General features: G+C 38.2%; 1 protein-coding gene across 1 annotated transcript in view; it reads left to right on the top strand.

The window, feature by feature from the left end:
- Positions 1 to 15,691, top strand: part of LOC126187992 (phospholipid phosphatase 5) — a 62,394-nt gene that overhangs the window by 32,134 nt on the left and 14,569 nt on the right. The window contains exons 2-5 of the mRNA XM_049929403.1: positions 4,734 to 4,839; positions 4,920 to 5,067; positions 5,205 to 5,333; positions 14,049 to 14,219. Of these exons, the coding sequence (XP_049785360.1) occupies positions 4,734 to 4,839; positions 4,920 to 5,067; positions 5,205 to 5,333; positions 14,049 to 14,219 (554 nt within the window). The remainder of the gene's footprint in view (positions 1 to 4,733; positions 4,840 to 4,919; positions 5,068 to 5,204; positions 5,334 to 14,048; positions 14,220 to 15,691) is intronic.

The raw sequence follows: 15,691 nt of genomic DNA, 5'->3' as shown, positions 1-15,691 counted from the left end.
AATAAATTTCCTTGTGATGGAAAAGCTTTTGTCCACAAAACAGCACACATTTAGAAAGCACTGCTTGTGCAAATTTCAGCGTGCCCTTTTCTTACGTGATATCCTGCGAGTCATAAACAAAGAGCAACAAGCAGACTCCTATTCATAGATTTTTGGGAAGTGTTTCATACAGTGCCACACTGTAGTCTGTTAACAATGTTACGAGCATACGGAGTAGGTTCCCTGATACGTGATTAGCTCAAAGACTTCTTAAGTAATAGAACCCAGTACATTTTTCATGATGGGGAGTGTTCATCAGAGATAAGGATATTGTCAGGAGTGTCCCAGGGAAGTATGATAGGACTATTATTATTCCCTGTATACATAAATGGTCTTGCTGACAAGATGAGCAGCAATCTGTGTCCGTTTGCTGATGGTGCTGTGCTTTACAGGAAGGTGTCGTCGTTGAGTGACTGTAAGGATAGAAGATGACTTAGGCAAAATTTCTTCTCCTGCATGTAGATCACTAGTGCAATCCATTCTTGAGTACTGCTAGAGTGTTTGGGATCTGCACCAGGTCTGATTAAAGGAAGGCATTCAAGCAGTTCAGAGGTGGACTGCTAGATCTGTAAATGACAGGTTCATTCAACATGCAAGTTTTACAGAGATGATTTGGAAACTAAAAACGGGAATACCTGAAGGGAAGGTGATGCTCTTTTTGAGGAACCTTTTTGAGGAACACTGTTGAAAAATTTAGAGAACTGGCTGTTGAAGCTGACTGCAGAATGATTCTATTACCGCCAGTGTACATTTCACTTAAGGACCACAAAGGTAAGATAAATTATGGCTCAAATGGAAGCAATGGAACAGGAAAGGATTTATAGTGGTTGGTATAAGATACCATCCACTATGCACCATAGTATTCGGTGACTTGCGAAGTATGTTTGTAGATGAAAGTAATGGTGAATATTTCAAGTGATAAGTTTTGAGTGGATAGAAATTCAATGCATACGGTTGTGAACACTATGCACAGTTGTAAGACAGTTGACTAACTCTTTACAACTGTTTTGTCCAAACTAACTGAGGCTGTTTTAAAGCTTATTGTCTTTTTCTAATATGTGAGGTGTGATCAAAAATTAAGAGAACTTTTTGTTTCTCTGAAAGAATCTCAATTTATTCATCACCACCACCTTTGCCACTTCAAAGTAATCTCCTTCAGATATAATACACTTGTGCCTGCACTTTTTCCAGTCTTTGAAGCGCTTCTGGAACTTACTTTTCATTATGGTGTTCAGCACCATCAGTGGTGGCAAAGCAACACCCTTTCATGGGAATAGAAAGAAGTCGCGAGGGGCCATGTCTGATGAATATGGTGGCTTAGACAACATAAAAGTTTTGTTTTTTCTCAAAAAAATTGTGAATGAGCATTGAGGTGTGAGTGGGGGCATTATCATGATGCAATTTCCACAAGTGGTTCTGCCACAGTTCTGGTACTTTTCTTTGGACTGCTTCATGCAAATGGCTCTTACTTTCCAGGTAATATTCCATACTGACCATACGACTATAAGGCAGGAACTCATGATGCACTATCCCAGTGTAATCGAAGGAACGAGTGAGGAGAACCTTCATATGTGGTGGAATTTGTTGAATCTTTCTGGTCTTGTCTCTTGAGGCAGTTTTCATTTGGATGATTGGGCCTTTGTTTCAACATCATAAACACTGATTCTTCATCACCTGTTATAACCTTCTTTAGAAGTTCTGTATCATTGTTGTCTTCATTTGGCAATTCCTGTTCCTGAGCGATGCCTACGCAATGTCATTTTTGGTCCAAATTCAACAGTTTTGGAATGGTTAGGACCTTGCTCCATTGAAAACCAAACACATGTTTATGTCCAGAATCGTCCTGAATAGCTACTGAACGAGCAAACAGACTTCAGTTACTTTGCACTTCTTGATATTGCTACTTGTGACTCAATCAAATTTTGTTAAATTATGCCTGATTATAAATCAATGTGCCAGTTATTTATTTATTTTAATGTCCTATGATCATGAAAGTATAATTTTTGTATATTTGGTATTACATATATTTTATTTGAGGACGGTGAATTCTTTGCTGTACAATTATGCACATCATCATCATTGTCATTTATGCTAGACATTGGCTAATAACCTGAAACCTTGATCATAAAAATAAGTAATTAATAAAACAAATGGCAAAAAAGTGTGTGTTTTCCATGCCAATTTTCTAAATTCACATTGCCTCCACTGATACTTGAAATGTAGACAAGGTTCATTCAATAAATAATGCCCCACAGTTTTTTCTCTAATCATATTAAGAGTTAGAATTTGGTATCAATATAGTCTACACACTAATTTTCTATGTAGTCCCCATCACATTCTATAGGCTTATGTCAGCCAAGTATCACCACAAACTGTAGAGCAAATTGTTAAGTTTTAGTGTGCTGCTCAGTGCAAATAATGGTATCTGCATGGTTCACCATTTTGGATGCAGTGGCTGTGATAGTATGTCACAAATGTGGCCGATTATGAATTGCAATTTCTATACATCCTGACCTTTTAATACTCTTTATGCATCGCCCAACAGCACTTCTATCAACCATATCATTACCACGCACTGAACAAAAATGTTTGTGGATGTTCACCACACTTTCTATTTCCACAACCAAAAATTCAACTGCAGCTCATTCCTTGTGATGAGCGTCCTGTATAAATATCAATTTGATGGTTTACTATGGCTTTGCCATCTGATGGAATCATTTGAAGAAACATCAAATTTGAAGCACTTTATAGTACATATTCCTATAGATACAGGGTGTTTCAAAAATGACCGGTATATTTGAAACGGCAATAAAAACTAAACGAGCAGCGATAGAAATACACCATTTGTTGCAATATGCTTGGGACAACAGTACATTTTCAGGCAAACTAACTTTCGAAATTACAGTAGTTACAATTTTCAACAACAGATGGCGCTGCGGTCTGGGAAACTCTATCGTACGATATTTTCCACATATCCACCATGCATAGCAATAATATGGCGTAGTCTCTGAATGAAATTACCCGAAACCTTTGACAGTGTGTCTGGCGGAATGGCTTCACATGCAGATGAGATGTACTGCTTCAGCTGTTCAATTGTTTCTGGATTCTGGCGGTACACCTGGTCTTTCAAGTGTCCCCACAGAAAGAAGTCACAGGGGTTCATGTCTGGCGAATAGGGAGGCCAATCCACGCCCCCTCCTGTATGTTTCGGATAGCCCAAAGCAATCACACGATCATCGAAATATTCATTCAGGAAATTAAAGACGTCGGCCGTGCGATGTGGCCGGGCACCATTTTGCATAAACCACGAGGTGTTCGCAATGTCGTCTAAGGCAGTTTGTACTGCCACAAATTCACGAAGAATGTCCAGATAGCGTGATGCAGTAATCGTTTCGGATCTGAAAAATGGGCCAATGATTCCTTTGGAAGAAATGGCGGCCCAGACCAGTACTTTTTGAGGATGCAGGGACGATGGGACTGCAACATGGGGCTTTTCGGTTTCCCATATGCGCCAGTTCTGTTTATTGACGAAGCCGTCCAGGTAAAAATAAGCTTCGTCAGTAAACCAAATGCTGCCCACATGCATATCGCCGTCATCAATCCTGTGCACTATATCGTTAGCGAATGTCTCTCGTGCAGCAATGGTAGTGGCACTGAGGGGTTGCCGCGTTTGAATTTTGTATGGATAGAGGTGTAAACTCTGGCGCATGAGACGATACGTGGACGTTGGCGTCATTTGGACCGCAGCTGCAACACAGCGAACGGAAACCCGAGGCCGCTGTTGGATCACCTGCTAGCTGCGCATTGCCCTCTGTGGTTGCCGTACGCGGTCGCCCTACCTTTCCAGCACGTTCATCAGTCACGTTCCCAGTCCGTTGAAATTTTTCAAACAGATCCTTTATTGTATCGCTTTTCGGTCCTTTGGTTACATTAAACCTCCGTTGAAAACTTCATCTTGTTGCAACAACACTGTGTTCTAGGCGGTGGAATTTCAACACCAGAAAAATCCTCTGTTCTAAGGAATAAACCATGTTGTCTACAGCACACTTGCACATTGTGAACAGCACACGCTTACAGCAGAAAGACGACGTACAGAATGGCGCACCCACAGACTGCGTTGTCTTCTATATCTTTCACATCACTTGCAGCGCCATCTGTTGTTGAAAATTGTAACTACTGTAATTTCGAAAGTTTGTCCGCCTGAAAATGTACTGTTGTCCCAAGCATATTGCAACAAACGGTGTATTTCTATCGCTGCTCGTTTAGTTTTTATTGCCGTTTCAAATATACCGGTCATTTTTGAAACACCCTGTATTAATGGCTATAAAAAGAACCGAGGCATTATTTATTGAATGACCCTCATACCACACCTCTCTTGAAATACCCTATATATGCACAGTTCTTGTAAAGGTAAGTAATTGTGGAGTATATCTTCCAGAATCTCGTTGTCACTAATAAATACTGCTCACATTAGTATATTTTATTTTTGACATGTTTGTGAGGGTATTATATAAGGATGTGGATGAACTGCAGTGATTGTGTGTGTGTGTGTGTGTGTGTGTGTGTGAGAGAGAGAGAGAGAGAGAGAGAGAGAGAGAGAGAGAGAGAGAGAGAGAGAAATTAACAAATGTTTTTTTTTTTTGTAGTGTTATATAAAGAGAGAAAGGAATAAATTATTTTCCTCTGCTTTACAGTGAACTGGAAGGTGCAAAACCCTTTTCAAGGAAGATACACCCTGATGAATTATGGTTGTATAAAAATCCCAGAAGTGAGAGCTATGTTCCTGTTGTTATGTTATGGGTAAGCACTATTGTCTGTATGCACTTTAAATCAGCTCATCTCTTCTGTAATGTGGTGTTCAAGAATCAATCTTCTTACAGCCCCTGGTTTTCATTACACCAGCAGCTGTCATATTTGCCATGTTCCTACTCCAGAGGGACAAAATTGATGTTTGTCAGGCAGTTCTGAGTTTGACTTTAGGGCTTTCCCTAAATGGTGCACTCACTAACATGATAAAACTAATTGTTGGTAAGTAATTTCGCAATAGATTTTAATGAGAACAGATAAAGAGCTCAAAGTTTTTCACTCAACCTGTTTTTTTACCTTATTGTACTACTAAAATAAAATGATTTGGTAAAAATGCTACATCAATTTGTATATTTTAGGACGACCGCGACCTGACTTTTTCTGGCGCTGCTTTCCAGATGGAGAAGTTAACCCTGATCTAGAGTGCACAGGAGATGAGAGTGTAGTCTGGGAGGGACGTAAAAGTTTTCCTAGTGGGCATTCATCTTGTAAGTAATCGTTGCTTGTGAAGATCCCAGAATTAGAATGAAACATTTTACTTCAAAAAACCCTGAAGTACACATACATTAATTTGATTTGGAAAGTCACTGTGGGTTCTAAAATTTTGCTATTAGTCTTCAATAGTTACTTAACTACAGTTTCCATTGTAAACAACCATGTTAATTGTCTCGATTATTAGCCTACACCCAACTCATTTGCAGTATTTATATTTAATTATTGTTATCCAGAATATACTTAATTTCCAATGAAAGACTGCATTAATTCCATAACAGTTTTCTTCACATAAATCAATATTCTTGACTGGCTTTATTATACATTGTGGACTCTTGAGTAAACAGCTTAAAATCACAACGTATAATGCTGTGAATCAGTGTTCAAATCATAGCCAAATAACCATACATACATTTTAAACGGTTTTTCCCATTTTTACTGTGTGCTAGCACGCTAAATTGTAATTAGTCAAGATCTTGTAAATGTCAGCTCTTCTGAAGCATATGTTTTTCACAGTCATTGTAAGCAGTGATGGCTTGTGATGTTTCATTGCTTGTCTCCATGTGTTGTAGATAAGATGTGTTCCTGAACATGCAGAGAACAGTAATAAAACTTCAGTTATTCAGCACAAATCTTGACCATTACCAGCATCTGCAAATTCTCTTGCATACATTTTCTTTACTCGAAGCTTATGGATTAGTCTTAGCTAAGACATGGCCTTAAATGCTCACACCTCTTGCATGCATGGCAAGTGACTTATCTGTTTTAGGATCGTAACAAGGGATAAATTGTTTGCTTATCTTAGCTGCACAAGAGATTTAGGCTGACGTACCTAAGGGGAGACAAAAATGAGTTCATTGTGGTACTGCAGTTCGATTGAAATTTGCGTGTAATTTTCTTGTCTGTGTAACATTGTATTCTAATGTTACATTCCCTCAGGTGACAAATTTGAAACAATATATGGAATCGTCATTCTTCCATAATTCTGAATAAATGTGCAAAGTTCTATAATCATTAAGGCACATTTGGGAGGAGTAGGGTTTGATATATGTCTTGCTGTCTAGATTTAGGTTTTCTGTGGTTTCACTAAATCAGTTAAGGCAAATTCTATGATGGTTTCTTTGGCAAGGACACATCCAATTTCCTTGTCCAATCCTTCTTTGTGTTCTGCTCTCTATTGACCTCACTGTCAGCTGGACTTTAAGTAATCCTAGTCTTATTTCTTCTTTTCTTATTTGTAAAAGTTCTGCAGCTCAACTGTGTAGAAACCAAATAATAGGAAACTTCTCATTTTTGTGGCTCCCATATAGATAAGTTTTTATGATAGTTTTCACAACTTTGTTACATACAGTGTACTGTTATCATATTTTATAACAAAATTGATAATTTATAGGGTAATGGTATAGTATTTTATTTTTTATCACACATTTAGTTACTTGATTCACTATTGTCCAAACCCCAAAGGAATACTGTCTGCAATCACCTTCCTATATGCCTGGATATCACAGTGGTGTATTATTAAAACAGGATGGTGGAAACACTGTTTGATACGGCAAATGGAACTGTCTGGAAAACAAATGGTAAATGAAGAGGAGAAGAAAAAATGTTCTTCAAGAATTGAAAGGTAAGAGGACAAAACAAAACAAGAAATAGAAAAAGCTCGGGCCACTGGAGAAATAGTGTCAAATAAAGTACTTGTTTTGCTACATGTTTCTTGGGAATCAAAACTAAACGATATTATTGAATCATAAAGAAGAAACTTTCAGAGGATTAATAATGATGGTATTTTCTATTCCACTCTATAAAATATGTCACAGACAGATTTGAAGTGGCAGAAGCATAAAATCAGAAAAATGAAAATGATAAAGAATGGTCATAGCAAAAGATAATTTGATATTGCTGTTGGAAAATACTGCCTCCTACAATTCTGCCTGCACACAATATGTACATGGCTGGTGGTTTGCCATATCTCAGGTCCCCTACTGGTTTCAGAAAACAGGCTGGATTCTATATCAACACAGTGGCTGACCAAAACATGCTGATCTGTTATCAAATTAGATTCTGGCGGATATCACCGGAAACATATACAGACACAGGCAGACATGTGTAAATGCTGTGTCTGTATATGTGCGGACGGATTTTGTGTGTGTGTGTGTGTGTGTGTGTGTGTATGTGTGTGTGTGTGTGTGTGTGTGTGTGTGTGTGTGTGTGTGTGTACACCTGTCCTTTTTTCCCCCCTAAGGTAAGTCTTTCCGCTCCCGGGATTGGAATGACTCCTTACCCTCTCCCTTAAAACCCACATCCTTTAGTCTTTCCCTCTTTCCTGATGAAGCAACCTTGGGTTGTGAAAGCTTGAAATTTGTGTGTGTGTTTGTGTGTTTTTTTATTGTGTCTGTCTACCAGCGCTTTCTCATGTGGTAAGTCACAGCATCTTTGTTTTTTTATATATATTTTTTCCCATGTGGAATGTTTCCCTCTATTATATTCATATCATTGTTTCAAAAGTATGTAATAAGTTACATAAACAAAAATTTTCCCAAGGTTGAGAAGCTGATATACTTTCTAAATGGAAGTGGTAGTCAGTATAACAACAAAAATAAGTTTTCAAATCTGTGCAACCACAAAATAGACTTTGGGTTGGAGGCTGAATGGCACTTTTTTGCATCTTGTCATGGTAAAAATGCATTTGATGGGGCAGGAGGTACAACAAAACGTGAAGTAAGTAAAGCCAGCCTCCAAAGACTAACCACAGACCAAATTCTCACAGAACAGGACATGTATGTCTTTTGCAAGGATAATATTAAAGGCATTACCTATTTTCTGATCAAGAAAGAAGAAGTGGTTCTGCATATGAAAACACTTAAAACCAGATTTGAAAACTGTATAGCAATAAAAGGAACAAGGCATTTCCTTAAATTCCTTGGCACTGCAGTAAACGTAGTTCAGTGCTATGTAACATCAGAAACCGAAATTTATGAGGATCATTGTGTCAGTAAAATTACATCTCTATCTTTAATGTTGAATGACATAGTGGCATGTGTGTATGATGGACAGTGGTGGCTTGCAGAGGTTGAAAGAATAAGTTTGGAAAACTGATGTTTATGTGCATTTTTACCACTCTGCTGGCCCAAGAACATCATTCAAGAAATCTAAGTTTGGACACCAATGGAAAATGTTTTAAGGAGACTTTCAGTGCTTGAACTTACCACAGCAACTGGGAGGTCTTATTCTATATTACAGAAGCTGTCTGAACAAATAAGTGTTCTTAACATTCATCACCAGTTTTAGGAACAGTTGCATCTTGAAGGATGTTAATTGAAAATATTTGATTTAAGTATGTCAGAATAATATAAATGTTATTTCAGTGATGTTTCCACTTTTTGTATATAATTCAGTACCTTACTTCAATGATAATTGTTTATATCCTGCCACTATCACACATGAATAGGCAACAGCCATAAGATCAGTTGTAGAGTAATGTGAATTATCTCCTCGTTTTCAAAAATTCATATCTTTGTTCACAGTCAGATATCAATGTTGAGATCTTTACAGTACATTGCTATTATATAGGTGTAAAAACTGTTCAAAAATCGTATTTTTATATTCAGTCCCACCTGTTATAACTAACCCCAAACTTTACAAAAAAATGAAAATTTTCAAATTTCAAAAATTCATAAGCAATTAAGGAAACAAAATGATAATTAAATCGACACCCTAGCTGCAAACAGGCATTGATATACATCGTTGGAGACATGGTGAAAATGCGTTCCCCGACCGGGACTCGAACCCGGGATCTCTTGCTTACATGGCAGGCGGTCTATCCATCTGAAAAAGAGGGCACAAAGGATAGTGCATCTACAGGGACTTATCCCTTGCAATCTCCCGATGAAACCCACATTCCCAACATGTCCACACCACTGCATTCGTAGTGTGCCTAATAGATGTTTGCCCATCACACTCAATACTCGCGGCAGCTTAATCTATCAAGTCCCGTACGAGTTGGGGCATATTGTGTGCATTTGCACCAGAAGGTCAGTGGCCGGGTAGCCATATTTTAACTGTATATGAAGTATCTGTTGTGGACATGTTGAGAATGTGGGTCTCACGGGGAACGTGCAAGGGATAAGTCCCAGCAGGTGCACTATCCCCTGTGCCCTCGGTGGCTCAGATGGATAGAGCGTCTGCCATATAAGCAGGAGATCCCGGTTCGAGTCCCGGTCAGGGCACACATTTTCAACATGTCCCCAATGATGTATACAATGCCTGTTTGCAGCTAGGGTGTTGATTTAACTATCATTTCATTCTAGAGAAGCTGCACGGTCATCAATGGTATCTGTTCTTTCGGGAACAGATACTACCTTCATATAAAATTAAGGAAACATATATAAGTGTTCTTGCTGTATATGAGGCTAGCAGTGTATGATATTTAATTATAGGAAAAAAATAGACTCTCATAAATCACTCCTTGTTTGTTATTTTTGGGCCTAAAAAGTGGATTTTTAACAATTTGGATACCAAACTTTGGAGGTCATTTTGACTGGTTATTTTTGAATTTAGGGTATTTTGTGTAATAGACAGTGTTGTAGAGGACACTTTTCTAAAAGCAATCATGTCAATTGCAATGTTGTAACTTAACCCAGTGCAGAGATATTCATATTTTTGCTAATGTCTCTAAACTGAAAGATTGTCGCATGCTTACAAATGAAAATGGCTGTCATTCAGTAAAGGTGAAAGGTAAAATTTTTTAAAAAACTGTTTGAACTTCTCAATTATAGGGTAATCACATATAAAAAAATGAAAATATTTAAAAATGGTCAAGCAACCAATTTAATTTTTATTGGACCTCTTCATTTGGATTGACCCTGATGAATCAGAGATGATTTGGAGCTGGCTACTTTCGGCACGGTTGACTTTACACAAATACACTGTCACTGAAATATTTCACCACATCCAAGCAGCACACTGACCAACTGAATGAAGACAGTGCAGGTGTTTTAAACAGGCTGTTCTGACAGGGAAGGAAGGTGCCAGAGGCGGATCACAAGTCTCCTCCTTGCCCTGCTGGCTCATTTAAAGGTTCACAGCGAGCGACAATGCTCTGCAGAGCAGGGCGGGCTGGAACAGCCTGGCGTATGCTGTCGTTGTCTGACTCCTAATTGGCATTCACGTATGCAAGCAGTTACCATTCAATTACTATTTTCTAAGTAGCCGGGAAGACCAGAAGAGTAGTTTTAGTCATACAAATTTTGTTTGACTGGATTTTTTAGAAATTAGGTACAGTCAGGTTCTAACACGAAATTAGGTATTTTTAGGATTTTTAAAAATGACGTACAGTCAGGTTCTAACATGAAATTAGGTATTTTAGGTACTATAAAATTACAATTTTCGATAAAGTATTTGCATAATTCTTAGCTGGGAAGACCATGAGAGAATGTTAGTCACAAAAAAATTTATTTAATTGGATTTTTAAAATTTAGGTACAATCAGGTACTAACATGAAATTAGATACAGTAGGTGCTATAAAACTAGCATTTTCGATCATAAATTGGCATAATTCGTGTATGTACAACTTTTATTGCCTTTACTTAATGAGGAACAAACTAGGTTTTTACCTAAAATTCGAGGTCTAGTGATCAGTAATCCATTTGGCTTATTCCAGTATAAACAATTGGCGTTTGGGATTTCAAGTGCATCCACTATTTTCCATTGCTCTATGGAGCAGCTGACACTTGATGTCCTTGAAACTGTGAGTTATTTAGATGACATTATTGCCATGGGAAAGGATTCAAGGGATCTTTTGCAGAATCTGGAGTCACTGTTTCAAGTTTTGGAAAAAGCCAACCTTGAAATGCAAGAAAGAGAAATGTGTGTTTTCTGCCCAAAAGGTAGGATACCTCAGACACATTTTTAGCACTTCAGGGATCTTCTCAACACCTCGACATCTAGAGGCCGTACGAGAAGTCTCAGCGCCACTGATACCAAACAATTAGTCATTTCTTGGGCAATAAAACTATTATTGGAAATTTACTCCCCACACTGCAGCCATTGAGGAGCCCTTGCACACCTTCTATGAAAAGACGTAAAGCGTCAGTGATCACCCATCTGTCAAAAAACCTTCTTAGACCTCAAACAGACTTTCCTCCATCCAATCTATCTGATAGTGTATGATCCTCGGAAATTGTTAATAGTGGCTGCATACACCTCTGATAATGAGCTTGGAGAGGCTCTATCCCACAAGATAAACTGCATGGAACACCCTATTGTCTTTACTTCAAAAACTCTGATGATGGCGTAATGCATCTACACCCAGATAAAGAAAGATGCCCTGGCAATCATTTCTGTGCTCAAAACATTCTGTGATTAGTCAACAGCCAATGGGTTATGCTCTTGACTGACCACAAGCTGCTGCTGTCCCTTTTTCATATGGAAGCTGGTAGTCCACAAAAAACAACATAGTGTCTCCAGGGGTGAGCCATATTTTTGTCAATGTAGGCATATGGTATTCAGTACCGCTCTACGATGCAAACCATGAACACGGATGTTCTCTCCTATCTTCTGGCAGGTCAGAATGCGACTCTTGACATGGTGCCAGAGGAATATTATGATACAGACTTGGAATCTGCTTAAGCAGTCATCCTGTTTCCCATTCATGCTAATCCTATTACCAAGTTAATTCTGAGTGACCCGTTCTACACAGTGTGGTGCACTGCACCACACAAGGGTGCCCTGCTGACAGAAAATTAAGCAGCAATCAGGATGTTGCAGCAAACTGGCACCACTGGCATAAACTCTAGATTCTGATGGACACAACGGAAACGGGTGGGGCCAGTTTCTTCACCCATGACCATTGCATTGCCGCAGGCAGTGTTGCGTGGGCTGGACTACTTGCATGTGCTGATAACGTGACTGCAGGATCACTTGTACACAAGTGTCCATAAGGCCACAGAGCAACCAGCTCCAATGGCAGCAACAGCCAAGGAGGATCAACACAGCTGTACTGCAGCAAGCTGCCAGCAGTTGCAGCCGGAATCACCACCTCCCTGACCTCAGTCTTAAGTCAGACACTGTGCTTCTGGGATGGTATATGCTCGATGGCTTCAATTCAATGATAGCACATAATAACTGTCATCAGTGATAGGTGTCCAACTGTACTTTGAAAAATTTTAATATTGACAGTTATCGCCATTGGACTAGTATCCTCTGAGACTTATTTCTTTTGTAAAACCAAATCAAGAAGATTACAATTTGTGTGTTCAGACTTTATGGAATTGTGTACACGAGGATATAGTTTGTGAATAACTTCATTTTCTGTGTTTTTTGTAATAAAATATTATTTATTAGTATTACCTGGGAATCTTATTTGCGTAGTCACCACAGAAAAATCTGTACTGCAACAAAAATGAAATTCAGGTGCCTTCCTAGCTTCCAGTCCCCCCCCCTCCCTCCTCCGTCTCCTGTTTTGCCCTTGCTGGGTAGGGACAGTCATTGAAGCACTAATGGAGAAGAGCACTACAACTGTGTGAACAACAGGAAAAAGGACACCAAAGATTAAATGAGTTTAAAAGGACCTTAAAATGAAAGCTTATGGAGTTTTGAATAAGTACAGTATTGAGACTAGATAGTGTGTGCAGAAAAGATTTCACATTTTCTGTTCTTGTATCGCAAACTGCAATTAAGGACTTAATGCAAACTGCAGCTCAGAGATCATATACTATACATTTGTAATGCAAGGCTTCTGCTGCTTCACTGCTGAAGCTGTAGTATGGAATCACATTATAACTGAATTACTGATGCAGATAAGATTCTTAAGGAAAAAATAAGTTGCAGTACAACAGTGGTTTTAGATGAAAATTTCTGTGTCAAGAAAATCAGTTTAGAATTTTATAAGACTTCTAATTTTCTGCAGATAGAAAAAAAGAGTAAATAAAGAACTGCCTGTACAATGGCCAAAGTGGAATTTTTCAATAATTTCTTTCACTGCACACACCTGAAAGTATATTCTCTAACTAGCATGGCCATTATCAACCTCTAGACAAAAGTAAAAGAGTTCCACAGACATTAGTTTGGAATAGAAAGCAGAGTAAATTGAAAAGAAGTGAGATGTATCAGTCAAAACCAAATAACCATCTTTCTGATACCAGGCCTATGATCTGATCATCCGAAAAATTGAACTCTAAATGAAAACCAAAGATTAGTTAGTTATGTAGTAAGCAAAGAAAACAGGTATTCAAACTTCAACTTGGAAGAATGTTGATATACATACATCTTGTACAGGTCACTGGTATAACTTTTTTCAGAGTGCGTACGTATTAAAATAAAATTTTTGAAAACATTATCAGCAATCCTTAAATTAAAACTTAAAGATTAAAAACAGTCTTGATCATAACTTTTTATTTTTATTGAAGTGGCCAGTTTCGAATCTATTTAAGAACTATTTTCAGACTCTGAAATCTATCTGGGAATATGTTTTTTCAGAGCCTGAAGATGGTTCTTAAATAGAATTGAAACTGGTCACTCCAATAAAAATAAAAAGTTGTGATCAAGACTGTTTTTAATCTTTAAGTATATGTATTAATTTATGTATAATATGTTCTGTTATAGAATTGTGTTACTATGTTTATATCAGTGTTTCAAAATAGGTAATGTGAGTATCCCTTTAATGTTTGGAATTTGAGATCATAAGTTAGACCATTGCTTCTGAATATTTTCAGTTTCATTTGCAAGTATGGGGTTTGTTGCTTTCTACTTGGCTGGGAAGCTTCATGTTTTTACACCATTTGGAAGAGGAAGATCTTGGCGCCTGTGCATATTTCTTGCACCTCTTACAGTAGCAACCTGTGTGGCCCTGAGCCGGACATGTGATTATCATCATCATTGGCAAGGTGTGTATACAAGCACAGTGATATTCAGTTTCATATGTCTTCTCATTACTTATTACACTTATGGTTCCTGTTCTTTTACATTTGATGAATCTTTCACAGACACAAAGATTTTGGTTACCATTGCTAACATTATTGATGCTTTTTGGTCTCAATTTTTAATTCGGGAGTACTCAGATTTAATCAATTTCATGGTCAGTGGGGTTTAAACTTTAAGTAGTTCTGCCAAGTAATTACTATGATATACAGAGCTGCTCATTAGCAAAAATAGTGAAATTTTCACTGCCTGCAATAGAGAATGTAAATTTAAAGGCTGTGAATTAAATTCAGTAGTTTTTAGACCATGTGATCCTAATCCACACTGTACGGTGGCAAGAGAAAACACAAATAAAGATATTGAAATTTGCAAGCTTTAAGAGCCAATGGCTCCTCCTGGCAGGAGGGTTGAAAGGAGAAGGTGAAGGGGTGAAGGGAAAGGACTGGTGAGGTTCAGGAAATGGGGAAAGTTCGGAAAAGTCTTCGAGAACTGTGGGTCAGGGGAGACTTATGGACAGGATGAGAATGAAAGACTGGTTGCTGGGAAATGCACCGGAAGAGATTTGAAAACCTGAGAGTTTAAAGGTGGGAGATAGGGTAATATGCAAGACAGAGATCACTGACAAATATCATGTATGAGTTAATAAGAGTGGGAAACTAAGTGCATTGTATGTGGTAAATGTGGAGGCTGTTTGGTCTTTTGCATTGTTATGACTATAGCCAAGTTATCAGTTAGAATAAATGGGCATAGGTAGAGGGTGTATACTGGCTACCTTTCTTCACTCCTTTTCTGTTTTCTGTATTTTCTATATCTTTCAGTTTCTGACCATCTATCTCCCCACCACCACCACAGTGTGAGTAGACAAAGTTCCCCTAAAATAAAATGCCATATGAGGTAAGAGAGTGAAACTTAAAAAAGTAAACAACCTTCATGTTTCAGTGTCAAAGATAGTGGATGTCATTGTTATAGCGAAGATAGCTGCATTTAGTTTCTTTCTACCTTCAGTCCTCTGTGCTTGAAATGGTCAACTTCACTGACTGACCACCTTTGGAGGAAAAAAATTCTCTTTTATAAGAGTTCTGTGATAGAAACTGTATCCATTAGATTTGTTGTAGTTAAGAACTAATCTGTTCTCTGAAAGCTGCATTCTGATCTGATTTTACTGACCAACCTAGTAGCTACATCGTTTATATTACATTCTATGTTTTTTACCTGTTGACCACAAAGAGAGAAATTTTTGATTCACCTATCCTGTTTAGTGAAAGATTGTTGATATCTACCAAGAAAAGTGATCTACCCAGGCTAGAATCCTATGGCACTCCCCCCCCCCCTCCCCAATTCCTCATTCCCCCCACTTTATGTGACCCCAGTCAGATTGAAACATCTTCCCATTTTTTTCACTGAAGGACAAAGTTCTGCTTCTTGCTTTCCACATAAG

The sequence above is a fragment of the Schistocerca cancellata genome, chromosome 1 (assembly GCF_023864275.1).
Source record: "Schistocerca cancellata isolate TAMUIC-IGC-003103 chromosome 1, iqSchCanc2.1, whole genome shotgun sequence".
Taxonomy (NCBI): Eukaryota; Metazoa; Arthropoda; class Insecta; order Orthoptera; family Acrididae; genus Schistocerca; species Schistocerca cancellata.
Note: the sequence above shows the minus strand (reverse complement) of the source record. Positions and strands in the feature narration are given on the sequence as shown.